Raw genomic sequence first — 20,500 nt, 5'->3', positions numbered from 1 at the left:
CCACTGAAACCCAACATTCCATTTTAAAAAAAGGTAAAGTAAACAGGGAAAAATGGGAGTCTAATATGTAAAATTTGACTTTACAGTCAGTTATCCTGGAATGTATCTAATATGTAAATAAATATCAGCAAAAAAGGAATCTATAAGATGAAAACAGTAAATTAGCTCTTCTCCATCTCCACTGAAACCTAACGTGAAAACAAGAATGGATTTACATTCAAGAATGACAAATACATATACCTGTATTAAGGATGATCTAAACTATAGTGAAATCTCAATTAACCAGTTATACAAATAGAATCCTTAATTAAGCAAAATTCCCCCCACCCCAAAGAACAGTCATTGAAATCTGGTTATTCAAATATACAAATACACATCAAGAGAAGTTTTCAATTAAGTGTGTATTTGGCCATCTGTTTTTTCCTTCAATTTCTACCAAGAAGTATTATTATATAAGATGGAAAACAAAACAAGAAACAATCTGATAGCTGGAAACTTGAAATTATATACTCTTGATTCTGTCAACAAATATTTTCTGATCTTTAAAGTCACCCAACCCTTTCTAGGTCTCAGTTTTCTCAAATACAAAATGAAGGTTACAGCTTTTGTGCTTTAAAACAGTTTTTTAAAAATTAACATATAATGTATTATCTGTTTCAGGGTACAGGTCTGTGATTCCTCAGTCTCACACAATTAACAGCGCTCACTATAGCACATACCCTCCCCAATGTTCATCACAAAGCCACCTAAACAGTGTTAAACTAAAAAAAAAAAAAAACAATAAACCAACCCACAATGGCTTCTTTAAAAAAGTGTAGCAAGTAAAACAAATAAAAGTGGAAAACTCTGACTAAAGGAAGTATAGGGGACTGGAACCCTGTCCAAAACAACTGTCTACACCACAGTTTTCTGAAGGGTTTAATGAATTCTAATGGATCTTAAACACACCATTTAAAAACCTCTCCACACTAAATAATGAAAATAATTTTCAGAATGACATGATGACATGGCAAGATTCAAAAATAAACAAATTTTCACTGTAAAAAATTCAAACATGAATATTTTACCAACTAACCAGAAACTGGCCAACATTCAGTGAAAGTAAACACCTACTTCTAAGAATTCCAATTAACTGATGCATCATTACATTAAAGTATGGTTACACTGAAGAAATTACAGAATTGACAAACATAAAGTACTTTAGAATATGTAAGTGAAAATTAAGAAACAGTACTGTTTGACAGGAAAGAAATGGGTCACACTAGAGATATATTAAACTGAATTAAGTCTGCAATATATTTACATAAAATCCATTATAACACAGAAGTATTTTATTTTGAAATTCCGTATCAGTTCTTTTGTTTTTTAAAATTTTATTTTTATTTTTATAATTTTTTAAAGATTTTATTTATTTATTTGACAGAGAGAAATCACAAGTAGATGGAGAGGCAGGCAGAGAGAGAGAGAGAGAGAGAAGCAGGCTCCCTGCTGAGCAGAGAGCCCGATGCGGGACTCGATCCCAGGACCCTGAGATCATGACCTGAGCCGAAGGCAGAGGCTTAATCCACTGAGCCACCCAGGCGCCCCTAAAATTTTATTTTTAACTAGCCTCTATACCCAATGTGGGGCTCGAACTTACAACTCCAAGATCAAGAGTCGTATGCTCTATGGACCGAGCCAGCCAAGTAACCCCATATTAGTTCTATTAAAAGACAAGTCATATTTCACCACCACCATGTCCAAAGGAACCAAAGGAATATACATCCTAACTGCAGCCACAGAAGCTCCACAAAGAAAAGTTATGCAATGGAAATTCTTCACAACAGTTTGTTTAAATAAAAGGCTCTAATGAGATTAAAACAAATATAACTGTAGATAAAAGTATAGTTTTAAAAAGTCCAAAATAATAACTAAAAGTGTGTATGTTTAAACACACAATATTAAAAAAGGTATATATTAAGATTTTTCACCAAACACAAAAATCATAAACATCTTAATATCTGAGTCTACATTAGAAATTTAAGTATGAGTTTTTTAAAAAGAAATTATATTTACCTCTAAATGCCAAAAACCAATTATTTTTAAATTGAGATAAATGCATAAAATTTGCAATTAAAATAGTCAATCCAATATGGTACAAAATTATATTATTTCACATATTTAATAATGAAAAGTAAATTTCCTTTTTCTTAAAAAAATAAAGTATTAATAAGGTATTCTTAAAACTGGTCTCTATTATCTTTAATAGTCACTTGAAAGTACTCTTACCTTTCTTCTGAGCTATACAATCGAGCAAGTCCAAAATCTGCAAGTTTTATTTGCCCTCTGGTAGAAGACAAAATGAACAAAAAGCATTAGTGTTCTCTGAAATCATACACATTTGTATCCATTCATTGATATCTAATTATACACATTCATATTCTGTTCCTAAAACTAATTAAAAATATGTAAACTTTAACTTTGATCACATAGCAGTACCCTAAGTCCTAAAAGAAAAGGCAAAAAGATAAACTCACAACAAAGTAAAAAAGTAGTACTTCTCCTTTGGAGACTTCAGTTATTATTATTCTATCTAGAACAACCACCACCACCACTATTTTTATTGTACTAGTATTAGCAGTATTTTAGTACTACCTAGTTCCTATTTAGAAAAGTATATGACAATGAAAATAAACGGAGATAATTTCTGCTACTTAGTAATTAGAGGTATTACCTGTTCAATTCAAATCAATAATGCATAAGACTAAACCACATTATTTTAAATCTATGTTTAGTTTTCTAGTTCTTAGAGGGACTAGGGACATAAAACCCTTTCGCACACTAAAGTCGAACTAGGCATGCCTCACTTAAACTAACAAGTAACACCAACTATAATAGAATTACCAGAGCTCAGGTTATGTTGTCAGTAAAATGTTTTTAACATCCACTTTAAATATCCATTTATGCAGGGGCACCTGGGTGGCTCAGTCGATTAAGTGTCCAACTCTTGATTTTGGCTCAGGTCATGATCTCAGGGTCATGAGATTGAGCCCCCCTGTCCAGCTCTATACTGGATATGGAGACTGCTTAAGATTCTCTCTCACTCCCTCTGTCCCCCACCCTCCTCTTGCACTTTCTTTTTTGGGGGAAAAAAAAAAAATCAACTTACGCATATGTGTGTGTATACACACGTCAGAAAAGCTCTTTTTAAAACTGTGATACTGGTGTAAAAACAATTTCTAAATAAAAAATTCTTAGATCTATTCTTAACCTAAAGCTGAAATCACATTATTAATTACTAGAATATCCATTCACATTATTTGGAAGAATATCCAATGAGAAATTCAATTAAGTATTATTTTATGTACATTAAAAACTACCATTGGAAATTAATTAAAGTATATTTAACACAAGTCCAGATATACCTCAAGCAATAATACTGCTGATTATATTGAAACAGTTTGAGCAATAAAATAAATTTAAGTCTTTTTAACAAAATCAAGGCATATATTATACAACACTGATTTTAAACACACATATATCAAACTCACATCATACCTATTATTTAGAAGAATATTTGAACATTTAATATCTCTATGCAAAAAGTTCTTCTTATGACAATAATCCAGACCTTCCATGAGCTGTCTCATGAATGACTTTATGTGATTTTCATTAAAATGAACCAAGCCTGATTCCAGTAGTCCCATCAGATCATGGTCCATATATTCAAACACCAGATAAAATGCACCTAAGAAGAAGAATAATTAATTCATTAAAGTTTTTATTCTTATAACTTTTCTATCGGTTCAAAATTTTTAAAAATTAAATGCTATGGAGAAAATTATTCCTTGAAAAGAAGTCCTACTTTGTCATTTCAGTAACATTCATCTTTCTCTCTGAATTTAATATCAATAAATGCATCCCAAGGAAACATCTAACTCAATTTTCTTCTTTTGAAGAAGAAAACTGTTAAAATATCTAATCAACTCTACAATGCATAGTTTCTGGGTAATGATTCATGTAAAATAAATTCTTAACTGTTTTATATATTGAACAAACTGTCTCTCAGCAGAAGTTGAATAAAATCAGTGTAGTTCATCAAAGAAAATTCCAAAAGTGTTAAAGCAATTGTGTTTAATTAAAAAAAAAAGACAGACTCTGGGCCCAGCTGGGACTTTAGATGATTTCTATTAAACCTTCAAAAAACATATAATTTCATTCTGTTTATACAGCTCCAAAGCATTTGAAAGCACACAAACTGCAACTGTATTTTAAAAGACCAGCTTAATCTTGCTACCCAAACCTAAAATCGCACATAGTACATACACAAGAATCGTGATTCAAAAATCCTAACTGAAGCTCATACAAACTGAAACCAAAGCTGTATCTAAAAATATTCCAATCAGACGAAGTTTAATTTATCAATTCAAGAATGGAAAAACTAACAAAACTCAACATATCTATCAAAGAAAAAACCTATTTATATGTCAAAAAAGTCATGTGAAGAAAGCTAACAATCAGTTCCTAATTAAAAACAAACATCTCACTCACAGTAAACTTAGAATGATTCTTAAAAGTTGGGGATTAAAAAGTGTACTTGTGATGAGCACTGGGTGTTATATATAAGTGTTCAATCACTAAATTCCACACCTGAAACTAACACTTGAAACACTTGTATGTTAACTAACTGTAATTTAAAAATTATTTTTTAAGTTTATAATGGTACCTCTCTCAAATCAACAAGTCTTAATGAAGAGTAAAATGCCAGTAAAACATGACAAAAACAGGGTGCCTGGGTGGCTCACTGGGTTAAGCCACTGCCTTCAGCCCAGGTCATGATCTCAGGGTCCTGGGATCGAGTCCCGCATCGGGCTCTCTGCTCAGCAGGGAACCTGCTTCCTCCTCTCTCTCTCTGCCTGCCTCTCTGCCTACTTGTAATCTCTCTCTGTCAAATAAATAAATAAAATTAAAAAAAAAAAACAAAACATGACAAAAACATTCATTACTAGTAACTGCTCTAAACATTTAGTAAGCAAAATTATTGTTAGTAAATAAAATTAAAGACAATGTATAAACACTGAAATAGAGAAAAATATAATTATTGATAAAGATGACTATTTTCCTTGAAATCCAACAGAATAAAGAGAGTACCTGGGTTAGAGAAAATCATATATAAAAAGCAAAAAACTTCATCTATGCAATTAACAACTCATTAGAAAATAAAATTTAAGTAACTCCACAAAAGGAAAAAAAAATTACTACAAAGGATTAGGAATAAACTTTAACAAGAACTTATACAAATTCATTAAATACCAAACTATAAAACAATAAAAAAATTAAGGATTTGCTTCTATTTTCTTCTACTGAGAGAATATTTCACAAAATAATTCTAAAGTTCACCTTAAACAAGAACCAAAGTACCAGCTAAAATGTTTCTGAAAATTAACCTACCAGAGATTAGTATGACCTATAGGGACAAATATAAAAGTATAACATGATATATACCAGAAAACAGAGCCTAAATATACATCTAATAATTATGAAAGCAACTATCAGTGAAAATAAAGAGGCAAACTGGTTAATGGGACAAATGTGTGACACCTTAGGAAGATGGGGAGTTATAACAAAGACAAAACAAAACCTCATTAAAAAACAAGAAATTTTATTAAATAAAAATTTAGAATAAAACGTATATAAGTAAACAATACGGAAGAGAGGGAAAGGTAAATGATAAAGCAGAGAAACACATTTGCTACAAAATGGGTTAATATCCCTAATATAAGACGAAGTCTTAAAAATCAGTACAAAAGAAGATCAATCCCACAAGAGAAAATGAGAAATAAAATGAACTGTCAATGTGCAAATGATATTTTTGTACAAAATACATGAGAACTCCCACTATTAACCAAAATATACAAAGTAATACAATACTTTTAACTAAAGGGAAAAGATTTCAAAAAGAAAGACAATAAATACATAGTAGTAACAAATACTGTAAGGTAAACAGATAATGTTATAGAGTGCTAGTAAATCAGAAGATTAAAATTAGGATTAAAATCAGGCAATATACATGAAAGCTTTAAAAATTACATATCCTTTTACATAGCAAGTACATTAATAGATATTTAGCATAAGGAAATAAAGATTGTAAAGATTTAGCTATAAGCATGTTCACTAAAAGCAATGCAGAATTAAATATTTAAAAGCAAAACAATAAGCAAACAAAAAACAAAAAACCTGGTTATTATGGTACATCTATACCATACCATGCCCTTTGAAAATCACTGCAGAGGTATAATATTAATGTGGAAATGTATTACTCATATTGAGTTAAAGTAAGTAGATTATAAAATAATAGTTACTTGATAGATCTATCTTTGATGGCATTAAATAACGAGAAAGTACTTAGAGTCTACACAGTGCAACAAAGCCACACCAGCTATTGAATACTTCAAATGTGGTCAGACCAATGTTCTAGAAGTATGACGTATACACTAGATTTCAAAGACTTCCTACAGCAACAAAAAAAGAATACAAAATACCTCAATAACTGTTGTATTGAGTATACTGATCTATTAGATATACTGGATTAAGTAAAAATACTTGAATTAGCAATTGATTTTTTAAAATGCGGCTAAGAGATTATTTTAAAATAAAACAGAATGGCTTGCATTCTATTTCTATTAGAACTGCATTAGAGGTATAAGAACTGAAATAAGAGAGCTAAAATTATCTCTCTCTGCAGATAACATGATCTTTTGTTCCCCAAAAGACATAAACATTCAATGAAAAAATTATTAAAAAATTATTAAAACAGTATCACAATTTTTCTAAATTGTTTTTCTAAACAGCAGAAAAAATTCAGTAGTCATTAACATAACTACCAATTAAAAGACAAAAGGGAAGACACCATTTCTAGTAAGAGATTTTTTTTAAACTTAGAAATGTACCAAATCCTTCAAAGATAAACTAAGAAGACAGAAAACTTTACACAAAAAAATGCATAAATTCTTAGGAAGGCTCAACCTGAAAAAGATGTCAAAAATTTTCCCCTAAATAATTTATAAATTAAACACAAGCTCAATTTCTACTTATTTATTTAAGATTTTATCTATTTATTCAAAAAAAAAAAAGGGAGAGAGAGAGAGAAAACTCAAGCAGGGAGAGGGGCAGAGAAAGGGAGAGCGAGCAAAACTCAAGCAGACTGCACTGAGTGCAGAGCCCCAAGCAGGGCTTGCTCAATCTCACGACCCCAAGATCATGACTTGAGCTGAAACCAAGAGTGAGATACTTAACTAACAAAGGCCCCCAGGTGCCCTCACAGCTCAATTTTTTTAAAATACAGGTATTTTTCCCTAAAATTAAACATGAAGTCCATGTTATAACCACATAGAAAAATAAAGAAAGAAGAGCAATGAAAACACCTAAAAGAGAAAAGGGGATCTAGGCATGAGGCTCTACCAGGTATTAAGGTCTATAACTAAAAAGTGTAATATTGCTAAGTGAACATGAAATAAAACAAATCCAGAAGTAAGTCCACGCATGTATATAGAACTTTAATATAAAGATGGCATATCAAGTCAATGGGACAAAAGATGGACTGATTAACTAGCAATATTTGAGGAACTGAACAGGCAGAAACAGATAAAACTGATCTGTTTCTCACAACATACACCAGCATAAAAAAGCACATGAACCAGTGCTAAATATAAAAAAATAAAGTCCTGAAAACAGTTTTTTAAAAAACATGAATTTGGGGGCACAGGTGGCTCAGTGGTTTAGACCTCTGCCTTCAGCTCAGGTCATGATCCCAGGGTCCTGGGATCAAGTCCCACATTGGGCTCTCTGCTCAGTTGGGAGCCTGCTTCCCATCCCCCCGCCTGCTTCTCTACCTACTTGTGATCTCTCAGTCAAATAAATAAATAAAATCTTAAAAACACACACACACACACACACACATGAATTTCTTCATAGCCTCAGATCGAGGAAAACTTTCCTAACTATGAATCAAATCAAGCAAAAATAAGAAGAAAACACTTCAATAATGTCACTAGGTAAAAATAAAAATCTAATGGGGTGCCTGGGTGGCACAGTGGGTTAAAGCCTCTGCCTTTGGCTCAGGTCACGATCTCAGGGTCCTGGGATGGAGCCCCGCATCAGGTTTTCTGCTCAGCGAGGAGCCTGCTTCCTCCTCTCTCTCTGCCTGCCTCTCTGCCTACTTGTGATCTCTGTCAAATAAGTAAATAAAATCTTATTTTAAAAAAATATAATGCATGGCTAAAAACACTACAAATTTAGAAGAGTAAAGCAAACTGGCAAATATTCATTTGAAACTTACATTCCAGATAACTAAATAATATCCATCATAAAACGTCCCTGTAAGGTGGAAAGAAAAAGATTAACATCCTTACAGAAAAGTGGGCAAAAGAAGATAGAAAACTCATGGGATGGTGGGCGGGAGGAGAGCAGGAAAGGACAGTAAACTGCCATTAAATCAATGGAAAGATGCTTAATCTTACTCATAAAAAATTTATTTTTCAAACTGAAACTTCACCACAATAACAAACTGACAATAATCCAAAAGAATGACACAACACTCTACTGCAGAAGCTGTGAGAAACCCTCATACACTGCTAAGCATTTGGCAATATCAAGTTTAATCACATTTAGCATTTCCCTTTGACTTAAGCCCAATTCTAGGAACCTGTCCCAAAATTCACTGACAAAAATGATGCAGGCACAGAGCTATTCAATGCACCATTCTTTTTTCTTTTTTTTTTTTTTTTAAGATTTTATTTATTTATTTGACAGAGAGAAATCACAAGTAGATGGAGAGGCAGGCAACGAGAGAGAGGGAAGCAGGCTCCCTGCCGAGCAGAGAGCCCAATGCGGGACTCGATCCCAGGACCCTGAGATCATGATCTGAGCCGAAGGCAGAGGCTTAACCCACTGAGCCACCCAGGCGCCCTGCACCATTCTTTTTTTAAAAGATTTTATTTATTTATTTGAGAGAGTGAGAGAGCGACAGCACCAGCAGGGAGAGGGGATAAGCAGACTCCCCCTGGGCAGGGAGCCCGACACAGAGCTGAATCCCAGGACCCTGGGATTGTGACCCCAGCCGAAGGCAGACGCTTAACCAGCTGAGCCACCCAGGTGCCCCCAGCATTACTTCTAACAGTAACATACTGAAAACAATGCAAATGTCTATTAGTAGGAGGCTGACTGAATACACCGGCGCATCCACACCGTGGAGTACTGTACAGCCATAAAAAGGGATGACGACAATCTCTACTGACAGGGAGTAATCTTCAGGATACACAATACAGGATTTATTATTATGCTGCTTTTATATACAGAGGGGAGGGTGAATATATAGGAAAGGAACTAAAATGATGAACTGAACTTTTCAAAAATAAAATCCAGTTGCCCATAGGTAAGGGAGAAAACCAAAACAAGAGAAATGAAGTGGGACTTCTGCATGTGGCCTATTTATTATAAAGTTTTGAGTTTGGAATCACGTAATATTTTACATGATTAATATATATCATTAAACCAAAAGGGTAAAAAAATAAATGCCTAAAAATTGGAAACAGATGAACCTAAATGTGTATCAAACTGGCTGCACATGGTCTATATCATAGTATTTTGACTAACCATCCCCAGTGGGGTATATTCTAAGTATAAAAAGAAAAACTATGAAATCTAAAACTTTAGTTAGTAGTCTTTTTAGTAATTAATAGTAACACTGTTATCTTAAAATTATTTTATGTATATTGTAGGTCTACATTAATATCTTGGAATCAAGACTTTTAGTATAAAATAAAGACAAGTTTAAGATAAAAAAAACAGAAACCCTGTTCTTTTAAATTAAAATCATCTATGGTAGGGGCAGCTGTCTGGCTCAGTCAATAGAGTGTGTGACTCTGGATCTCAGGGTCATGAGTCCAAGCCCATGTTGCATGTGGAGCCTACTTAAAATAAAAAAATAAGTAAGAGTTTCTCTTAAAAAAAAAAAAAATCTATGGTAGCAGGTCACTAAAATGGCCCCAATGCTTCTTATCTCCCAGTATCTATGCCCTCACACAGGGATTTAAGAACTGTCTGTGTGACCAACAAAGTATTGCAGAAGTGATGTCAGTAGCTACCAAGGCAAGGTCACATAAATATTGCAGGCTCCATTTTACTTTCTTGGATTAATTTGCTCTGGGGAAAGCCAGCCACTAAGCTGTGAAGATAGTCAAACAACTCCGTTGAAAGGCCAATGCAAGGAACTGAGACATCCCACCAGTAATCGAACTACAACCTGCCAGCCATGTGAGGAAGTTGATTCTCCAACTCAGTCAACCCTACTTTTGACTACAGCCTTGATCAACATCTCATGGCGAACTCATGAGAGAACTTGAGCCAGACAAAACTGCCCAGCCAAGATGCTCCCAAATCTCTGCCCATAGAAACCACAAGAGATAATGGCTTCCAGCATCAACTTTGAAGTATAACTGCCAAACAACTGGATTATATCTAAAGAAGCTTCTACCTCTAATTACCATTCATAGGAAATATGTGAGTTAGAACAAGCTAAAAACACTAAAAGGAAGCATTTAGCCAAATCCAAAATGTGGCCTATTCCTCAATGAATAAGTGGAATGAAACATCAAAAAAGCAAGAGAAAATACCACAGATTCTAGGAGACCTAAAATGATAATTAACCACATACAATATAGATCTTGTTTGCATCCATAGTCAAACAAAGCTCCTATAAAAAATATTTATAAGATAACTGGGTAAATGTAAACACTGACTGTTAGATAATATGATAAAACTGTGTATTTTGTTAGGCATAAGGTCTCTTTCTAACATAAACACAATTTCATTATTATAGACAGATTATGTTCACAATATGATGCCTGGGAATTACATAAAAATAGTCAAGCAAAATAAAAACAAGTAGGGAAGGATAAAACAAGACTAGTAAAATATGGTAACAGTTAAATGTGAGAAATGGTGATACTTCAATAATACTGTTTAATTTTTATTTTTTTTTAAAGATTTTATTTTATTTATTTGACAGACAGAGGTTACAAGTAGGCAGAGAGGCAGGCAGACAGCCCAATGCGGGGCTCGATCCCAGGACTCTGCAATCATGACCTAAGCTGAAGGCAGAGGCTTTAACCCAATGAGCAACCCAGGTACCCGAATAATATTGTTTTAAATGTCCAAAAAAAAAATAAATAAAAAAATTAACAGGCATTCAAATTATCCTGAATTAATCAATATATTGTTCCTGTATTTTAACTTTGGTTTTATTTTTATCAAGGTTTATATTTATATAGTTTTAGGCAATGTTTCAAAGTCAATGTTTCCAATTGTTTCAAATGTTTCAAACTGTGTCATGTAATTTAGTAGGTCACAACCCACATTTTAATTTTTATTTATTTTTAAAGATTTTATTTTTTATTTTTTAAGATTTTATTTATTTATTTGACAGAGAGGTCACAAGTAGGCAGAGAAGCAGGTAGAGAGGGGGGAAGTGGGCTCCCCACTGAGCAGAGAGCCCAATGTGGGCCTCGATCCCAGGACCCAGAGATCATGACCTGAGCCGAAGGCAGAGGCTTTAACCCACTGAGCCACCTAGGCACCCTAAAGATTTTATTTTTAAGTAGTTTGTACATGTAACGTGGGGCCCAAACCCACAATCCCAAGATCGAAAGTTGCATGCTCTACTGACTGAGCCAGTCAGGCATCTCACAACCTGCATTTTTTTAAGATTTTATTTATTTATTTGACAGAGAGAGAGACAGACAGAGCAAGAGAGAGGGACACAAGCAGGAAGAAAATGGGAGGGAAAAGCAGGCTTCCTGCTAAGCAGGGAGCCCAATGCGGGGCTTGATCCCAGGACTCCAGGATCATGACCTGAGCTGAAGGCAGATGCTTAATGCCTGAGCCACCCAGGTGTCCCGACAACCTGCATTTTTAAAAAGCTCATTCTATTGCATATTATTTTTCCTTATATTGTATTTAAACATTAATAAAATCATGTTATAGTATTTTTATAATACAGCAGGCCAAGTAAACTTTCATTTTGGTAGGAACTTACATACATACATAGAATTAGAAAAATGTCCAATATCAAAATTCTAAGAGGAGTTTATCTCTGTGTGAGCAGATGGGTGATTTTTACTTTCCTGTTACGCTGCCATTTTCTGACTTTTCCTGGGATCAAGTCCCTTGGGCTCCCTGCTCTGTGAGGAGTCTACTTCTCTCACTGTCCCCACCCCAAAATCATTCTCCTGATCTCTCTCAAAGAAATAAAGTTTAAAAAAAAAAATCCTCACCAAATTTAAGCAAATAGAATCCAACAATGTGTGAAAAAATATATATACCATGACCAAGTGGAATTTAGTTCAGATATGCAAGCCAGGTTCATCATTCAAAAATCCATTAATGTAACCATACCATCAAGGCTAATTAAAAAAAAATTTCATATGATCATAGCAAGAGAGGCAGGAATAACATCTGACCAAATTCAGCACTCACTCTTGATTTAAAAGAACCAAAACTCAGCAAACCAAAAATAGAGAACTTCTAAGAAAGAGTATCTACAAAAACCTAGAGCTAACATCATAATTAACAGTGAGAGATCTCCCACCAAGAAAGAACGAGCCAAGGATAGCCCCTCTTATCACTTCTGTTTGAGGCCGTACTAAAAGACCTAGCTAATGCAGTGAGACAAGAAAAGGAAATACAAGGTATACACTATTAGAAATGAAAAAATAAAATGTCTTTGCTCACAAATTACATGACTGCATACACAGAAAATCCCAAAGAGTCACCAAAAAAAGTCCTGGAACTAATATGCAATTATAACAAGGTTGTAAGATGTAAAAGTGATGTACAAGATTAGTACCTTTCTTATATTCCAGCTATGAACGGAGATTTTTCAATTAAAAACATTATACGATTCACATTAGGAACAAAAATAATTAAATACTTAAGTTATAAATCTAATAAAATATGTACATGATCTACATAAGAAAAACTACAAACCTCAATGTAAGACACAGAAATCTTTATCAATGGAGATATTCCATGTACATGCACAGAAGACATTAAGATTGTCAAGATGTCATTTCTTCACAGTCACATCTATGCATTTATCACAATCCCAATTAAATCCTAACAGGTTATTTTATGAATACTGACAAAGTAATTCTACAATTCATAGGAAGAGGCATTTCTGATAAAGGACTGGTATAAAACATGTACAAAAAAGTCATTAAACTCAACAATAAAAAACAGACCAATAAAAAAATGGGCAAAAAATGTGTACAGATACTTCATCAAGAAAAAATAAAAACAAAAAACAAAAAAAGAAAAATACCCATACACAGATGGCACATAAGCATATGAAAAGATTCTCAACATCATATCTCATTAAAGAATGGTAAACTGAGGGGCGCCTGGGTGGCTCAGTGGGTTAAGCCGTTGCCTTCGGCTCAGGTCATGATCTCAGGGTCCTGGGATCGAGTCCCGCATCGGGCTCTCTGCTCGGCAGGGAGCCTGCTTCCTCCTCTCTCTCTCTGCCTGCCTCTCTGCCTACTTGTAATCTCTCTCTGTCAAATAAATAAATAAAATCTTTAAAAAAAAAAAAAAAAAAAGAATGGTAAACTGAAACAACAATGGGTTCCATACATACCTATTACAAAGGCCAAAATCCAAAACACTGACTACACCAAAGGCTCATGAGGATATGGAACAACAAAACTCTCATTCATTTCTTGTGGAAACAAAAAATCATACAGCTCACTTCTGAAGAGTTTGAGGAAGAGCTAAAATAGCAGCAGAATAGGAGGACCCTAGGCTGGTCTTGTCGGTGAAACACAAAGAGGTAACTATCAAGTCATCCTAAGTACCCCAGAAATACGCCTGAAGACTGACAGAACAAACTCTACAACTAAACGGAGAGAAGAAGCCTCATCGAAGAGGGCAGGAAGGGCAGAGGTGTGGTTTGGGGGAGAAAGGGATCATGACTGCTGTGGAGGAGGAAGACCCTTGGTGGAGGAAATGAGAGAGAGAGAGAGAGAGAGAGAGACATACAGAGTAAGCAAGAGAGTCAGAGAAGCACAGAGGGGAACCTACAGGGAGAACATTTCCCCAAAGTCATTTTCTGGGAAAAAGAGGGGGTGAGTTTTTTTGAGTTTTTTCAGCCAGCGGGGCTTCAAGCCTGGAGTCTGAAAGGTCGATGGGCTTGGCTAGCCTAGAGCCCTGAGGGTCTGTCCTGCTCCCAGAGAGAAGGCAGGCAAACACCCCGGAGGCAGAGGGCATGGGAAAAGCCATCTGAAGAGCCCTTCCTGGAGGAGCTGGAGAGGTAGTATTCCTGGAGAGGCCTCAGTGGACACACAGAAGAGGGCTGGTGCCATTTCTCTCCCCTCCCTTCAGCAGAAACAACAGATGCACCAGCAGGAGACAGCACTGAGACAACAGAGGCTGCCTCACTTGCTTCCAACAAACCTCACTTCCCTGCACTCTGGTGAGACTGTCTTTCCAGGTCAAGCTCACCTCAGCCCCAGCACAGTGAGACCCTCCCCAAGAAGAGCAGCAGAGAACCCTGCCCACATCATATCCCTGACGGCTAGAATCTGAGAAGTCAGCAGGCTCGACTGGGATAGAACCCACAGGGCAACTGCGCTGCTCCTGGTCAGGAGGAAGGCCAGCAAGCCAGGGGCATATGGCCTGGAAAGAGCAACCTGGAAAAGCCCTGGAACACATCAGGGGGAGATGATTTGTTCTTCTCAGAGAACCTTCCTCAAAAGCCGACTGCTCTCCAGGGACAATGGAGAGTGCCATTTTCCTCCATGACCACAGAGACACCTGAGGTGGTAAGCAGCACAGCAAGAACATGGGCCGCTTAACTTGCTGATGCCAAGTCCCACACTCTGGCGCTCTGGCCCTGCTGTCCTCCGTCAAGCTTGCCTCAGTCCCAGAGTGGCAGGCCCCCGGCCCAGAAGAGCAGCACAAGCACCCGCACATACGGCATCCCGACTAGAGTGTTCTACGGGGCTGCAATTCTAGCCGAGTAGCATCAGGTCCCATTTCACAAGCAAAGCAGAGCACACCTAGTGCAAACTCACCACATTCCAGCCAGGGACCACCACTGTCCACAGCCGGCCAGGAGAGCCTGTGCCGATGACTGGCCTGAAGGCCAGAGCAGCCAAACCCCAGCAGCAGAGTCATGCGACGCACGCACAGACGCTTGCTCAGGTGCCAGACACCAGGCACTACATACCCTCGGCTTCATAAAGCCCTTGCTCTCCAAAGTGGGGAAACAAATGAACTTTTCTTGCACCCAGAAGGCAGAGAGTCAGACAAAATGCCAGAAGAATTCATCCCAAATGAAAGAACGAAAGCCATGGCCAGAGATCTAAGCGAGGCAGTAAAACACCTGATGGAGAACTTAAAGCAATCCTAAGGATACTTGCTGGTATGAAGAAAAGAACTTCAGGGACGCCCTTACCACAGAGATAAAAGTTTAAGAAAAAAAATCAGGGGGCGCCTGGGTGGCTCAGTGGATTGAGCCGCTGCCTTCGGCTCAGGTCATGATCTCAGTGTCCTGGGATCAAGCCCCACATCGGGCTCTCTGCTCAGCAGGGAGCCTGCTCCCCTCTCTGTCTCTGCCTGCCTCTCTGCCTACTTGTGATCTCTGTCGAATAAATGAATAAAATCTTAAAAAAAAAAAATCAGTCAGAAATGAAAAATGCAGTAACTGAGACAGGAAACACTTGATGCAATGAACATGAGAATGGAAGGAACAGATCTCTCCACAGACAAGTGGCAGGCCAGAAAGCGTGCATGATCTATTCAATGCCCTGAATGGGAAGAAAATTTTGATCATAAATGGCAGATTTCATTTTTTTGATGGCCGAGGAATACTCCATAATCTGTATACACACACACACACACACACACACACAATATGTGTAACACATCTTCTTAGCTATTCGTCTGTCGATGGGTATTTGGGCTCTTTCCATAGTTCAGCTATTGGGGAGGATGCTGCTCTCAACACTGGGGTGCACGTGCCCCTTCTAATCTCTGTGCATCCTTTGGGTAAATAAATACCAAGCAGTGCAGTTGCTGGCTCATTGGGTAGCTCAGTTTTTCATTTTGGGAGGAAACTCCATACTGCTTTCTGGACAAATGTGGATATTAAGAAACAAAAGAGAGGATCATAGGGGAAGGGAGGGAAAAATAAAACAAGATGAAATCAGAGATGGAGACAAACCATAAGAGACTTTCCACTATAGCAAACAAACAAGAGTTGCTGGAGGGGAAATCGGTGGGGAGATGAGATAACTGAGATGGAAATCAAGGAGGGCACTTGATGTGATGAGCACTGGGTGTTATACCCAACTGATGAATCACTGAACTCTACCTATGAAACTAGTAACAGATGTTAATTCACTGAATTTAAAAAAAAAAAAAAAAGAATGGAAAAAAATCTGCATCCAAGAAGACTCTATCTAGGAAGGGCACCATTCAGAATCCAAGGAGAGATCAAGAGTTTCCCAGACAAACAAGCACTAACAAAGTTTGTGACTACTAAATCCGATTGCAATTATTAGTGTCAAGTGGTGTTCCTGTGAGATGTCATTTCCCAGTCTTTTTTGGGTGGTAATTATTTCACAGGATGACATCATTTTTTTGTTTTGTAGAATCTATTTAGTTTTCTGTTACCTAATGAATTTTCTTCTCTCTCGAAAAAAAAAAAAAAAAGACAGTTTGAAAGTTTTTCACAAAACCAAATATACTCTTACTACATGATCCAGCAATCGCTGGATTAATACCAATCCTTGGTATTTAATCAAAGAAACTGAAAACTTGGATTCAAACAGAAACATGCATGTGAATGTTTACAGCAGCTTTACTCATAATTATTCAAAACTTGGAAACAACCAGTATGTCCTTCAGTGGACGAATGGAAAAATAAATGTAGTACAACCATACAATGGAATTTTAATTATTTTTTTTTAAAGATTTTATTTATTTATTTGACAGAGAGAGATTACAAGTAGGCAGAGAGGCAGGCAGAGAGAGAGAGAGGAGGAAGCAGGCTCCCTGCAGAGCAGAGAGCCCGATGCGGGACTCGATCCCAGGACCCTGAGATCATGACCTGAGCTGAAGGCAGCGGCTTAACCCACTGAGCCACCCAGGCGCCCTGGAATTTTAATTATTATTAAAAAGGAAGTGAGGTGTGAAACTATGAAAAATACATGGAGCAAACTTAAATATAGATTACTAAGTGAAAGCAGACAATCTGAAAAGGCTACCTACCATATGTTTCCAATTATAATGATGTTATGGAAAAGGTGAAACTATGGAGACAGTAAAAAATAATTAGTATTTGCCAGAGTTTCAAAAGATGGCTATGAACAGATGGAACACAAGGGTAAATTTTTAAGACAGTGAGAGTATTCTGTATGGGGATGTTAGATTCCCTGTGCCTGTGAGATTTTCTGTGCCTCTTTATCTCTCTTTCCCTGTGTCTCTAACAGTCTCTCTCAGACTACCAAAACTTGAGTTCCCTGTATCCCTGCTTCACTGTTTGACTCTCTCTCAATTTATACATTTAAATACATTTTTCTATTATTTCTATTTTCATTTTAAAGCACAAAGCGTCTTGAAGGATATGTAACATGCTATTAACCCTGGATTGGGAAGTAGCAAGGAAAAAAAAGGGAAATTGTTTCTTTATATATATTTATATTATTTCAATGATTAGGATAAAATCATTTTTACTTTTATGCTTATTACAGAACTTTATTTTCAAAAAAATATTTAAAAAATAGGGGCGCCTGGGTGGCTCAGCCGTTGAGCGTCTGCCTTCGGCTTGGGTCATTATCTCAGGGTCCTGGGATCGAGCCCCACATTGGGCTCCCTGCTCCACAGGAGGCCTGCTTCCCCTCTTCCACTTCCCCCGCTTATGTTCCCTCTTTCACTGTGTCTCTCTCTGTCAAATAAATAAATAAAATCTTAAAAAAAAATAAAGAATTTATTAAAAGTTAAAAGACCTTGAATACAAGAGATTTTAAATTCAGTAAAAGCTAATCACAATAAGCTCTACACTCAAAGGCAAAGCAATAAAATGCAATAAGAAGAACAAATAAATTGGGGGGGGGGGCTAAATTATATTTTACTTGCACTTCAGATCACTTTCACTGAATAGATAGTTGAGTCATTGCTGTTCATAATAATTAGATTAAATCCTTAAATGTCTGCCACACCAGATCTAGAATAACCCTTTATAAGAAGTCAAGTGAAGAATCTGAGGCCTGAGGCCTGGGAATCACAACTTGACCTGAATTATAATTGGCAGAAACCCTCTGATCAATCCCAGAACAACCCTGTGCTACTAGGGCATTCTAAGACCACAGGCCATTTTAAGATGGACCTCCCTAATCCATACCTACAAGCCAATGCACACTGACCTGAACAAAAAAGACAATTTATCAATCTTCTAAACATTCTTTGTTTCAGGTACAGAATGAAACAGAGCTCTCAAAGTCAGATGGCAAAAGTCTAGGTTCCCTATCTACCCCTCAGTGCTAGCTCTACACGTAGAACCGAGACAGTCACAAGGTGGTGGTTGTAACAACAGCTCCTTCTTGCTCTCAGGCTTTTACCTCACAGGCAAGAGGACCCCACTATATGCATGAAATCTGAGGACTAAGTCTCAATCTCATGGACAGGAAAACCTTACTGTAACTGGCCAGTGGTGTGCCCCTAAGGAGCTGGGAGTGGAGTTAGCTCTACAGCTACATGAATAGGTAAAATGTAGAGCCTCAAAATCAAAAAGCCCACGGCTGTTACAGGAAATAAGGCATTAAGAAGTAGGGTAAACTGGTGGTAGTAGACACCAAAACATGTCCAATACAGTATCAACCCCGAAGTAAAGCCAATATCAAGCTATATTCTAGAACATGTTGTCCATTCAAAGGCCTCAGTCACAAGTGCCTATGGTGCAACTGAAACGTGGCTAAACTCAATGAGACGAGATGTACCATGGATTTTGAAGATGGTACAAAAACATGTAAAATATTTCAATAAATTTTAAATACTCATTACATGCTGAAATGATAGTACTTGAGGAAATTTTATTTTTATTTATTTTTATAAATAATATATTGCGTATTTTAAATAAAATACTTATAAAATATTAATATATTATGTAATATATTATTTTTTATTTTATTTTAGAGAGAATATGTACAGGAGAGGAGGAGAGGATCTTTTTTTAAAAAGATTTATCTAGGGGTGCCTGGGTGGCTCAGTGGGTTAAAGCCTCTGCCTTCGGCCTCAGGTCATGATTCCAGGGTCCTATGATTGAGCCCCGCATTAGGCTCTCTGCTCAGCAGGGAACCTGCTTCCTCCTCTCTCTCCGCCTGCCTCTCTGCCTACTTGTGATCTCTGTCTGTCAAATAAATAAATAAAATCTTTAAAAAAAAAAAGATTTATCTATCTATTTAATTTATTTAAAAGAGAGTGAGAGTATCTACAAGTGGGGGAAGGGTGAGGGAGTTGAGGGTGGAGATAGAGAGAGAATGAGAGAGACAGAGAGAGAGAGAGAGAGAGGCAGATAGTGACTCCTTGCTGAGAGTAGAGCCTGACAGTAGGCTGGATCCCATGACCCTGAGATCATCACCTGAGCTAAAATCAAGACTTCAGGCTTAACCGACTGAGCCACCAAGGCACATGCACTTTGGGGTGTTTTAGATAAAGTATTATTTAAAATAATTGGTGGGGCACTTCAGGGTCTGGAGATCCAACCCACGCCCCACTCCCTACAGGGCATGGAGCCTGCTTAAGATTCTCTCCCTCTCCCTCTGTTCCTTCCCTGCCCAGCTCATTATGCTCTCGCTCTCTCTCTTTCTCTCAAAAAACATCACATCTAGCACAATTTATAAAAATGTTTTAAAATTCTTACACAGTAAGATTATTCCTAATAGGGAAAACTATTCAAGAAAGAATGTGAAAGACCAATCTACTTTCAATTATCCATTCTAGAAATCATCTACATTAACTTTGATTCTACCTGTTCAAGGCTAATACATCAGTAATGCCTGAACAGAAACAGTGAATATGAATGAGAAACTACAAGTTTCCATTTGTAAATCGTAATTTATTTTTTAGTTACATATTTTATGTAAGCTCTTTATATGATCTCAATCATTTTATAATTTTACCTGAGACATTTTTCAATAAAACAGTCAACAGAAGTTTATTGTTTAGAAGTACAAAGATGACTAAGAGCTGCTGACATCAAGAGCCTAATAAGGTAGCACTACAGACATTAAAGTAAATAAAATAACACTACAATACTTCAATTGCTAGGCCTAAAATGCAGCTGGTATCCTGATTAGGGAATCAAGAAGGAACATTTTAAGTTGGGCTTAAAATTAGGGCTAGAAGCAAGCAGGGTGATGGGTACAGGAGGCACGCTCAGTTTGAGAAATGCTTGAGAAATGTC

At 36.6% G+C, this 20,500-nt stretch overlaps 1 protein-coding gene across 2 annotated transcripts in view; it reads right to left on the bottom strand.

The window, feature by feature from the left end:
• Positions 1 to 20,500, bottom strand: part of CDK13 (cyclin dependent kinase 13) — a 121,813-nt gene that overhangs the window by 42,486 nt on the left and 58,827 nt on the right. For both annotated transcript variants that reach the window (XM_044245654.1, XM_044245655.1), the window contains exons 6-7: positions 3,538 to 3,727; positions 2,269 to 2,325 (exon numbers count right to left, since the gene is read on the bottom strand). In XM_044245654.1, coding sequence (XP_044101589.1) covers positions 2,269 to 2,325; positions 3,538 to 3,727 — 247 coding nt within the window. The remainder of the gene's footprint in view (positions 1 to 2,268; positions 2,326 to 3,537; positions 3,728 to 20,500) is intronic.

The sequence above is a fragment of the Neovison vison genome, chromosome 4 (assembly GCF_020171115.1).
Source record: "Neovison vison isolate M4711 chromosome 4, ASM_NN_V1, whole genome shotgun sequence".
Classification (NCBI taxonomy): Eukaryota; Metazoa; Chordata; class Mammalia; order Carnivora; family Mustelidae; genus Neogale; species Neogale vison.
The sequence above is the reverse complement of the archived record's forward strand: the minus strand, read 5'-3'. Positions and strand labels throughout refer to the sequence as shown.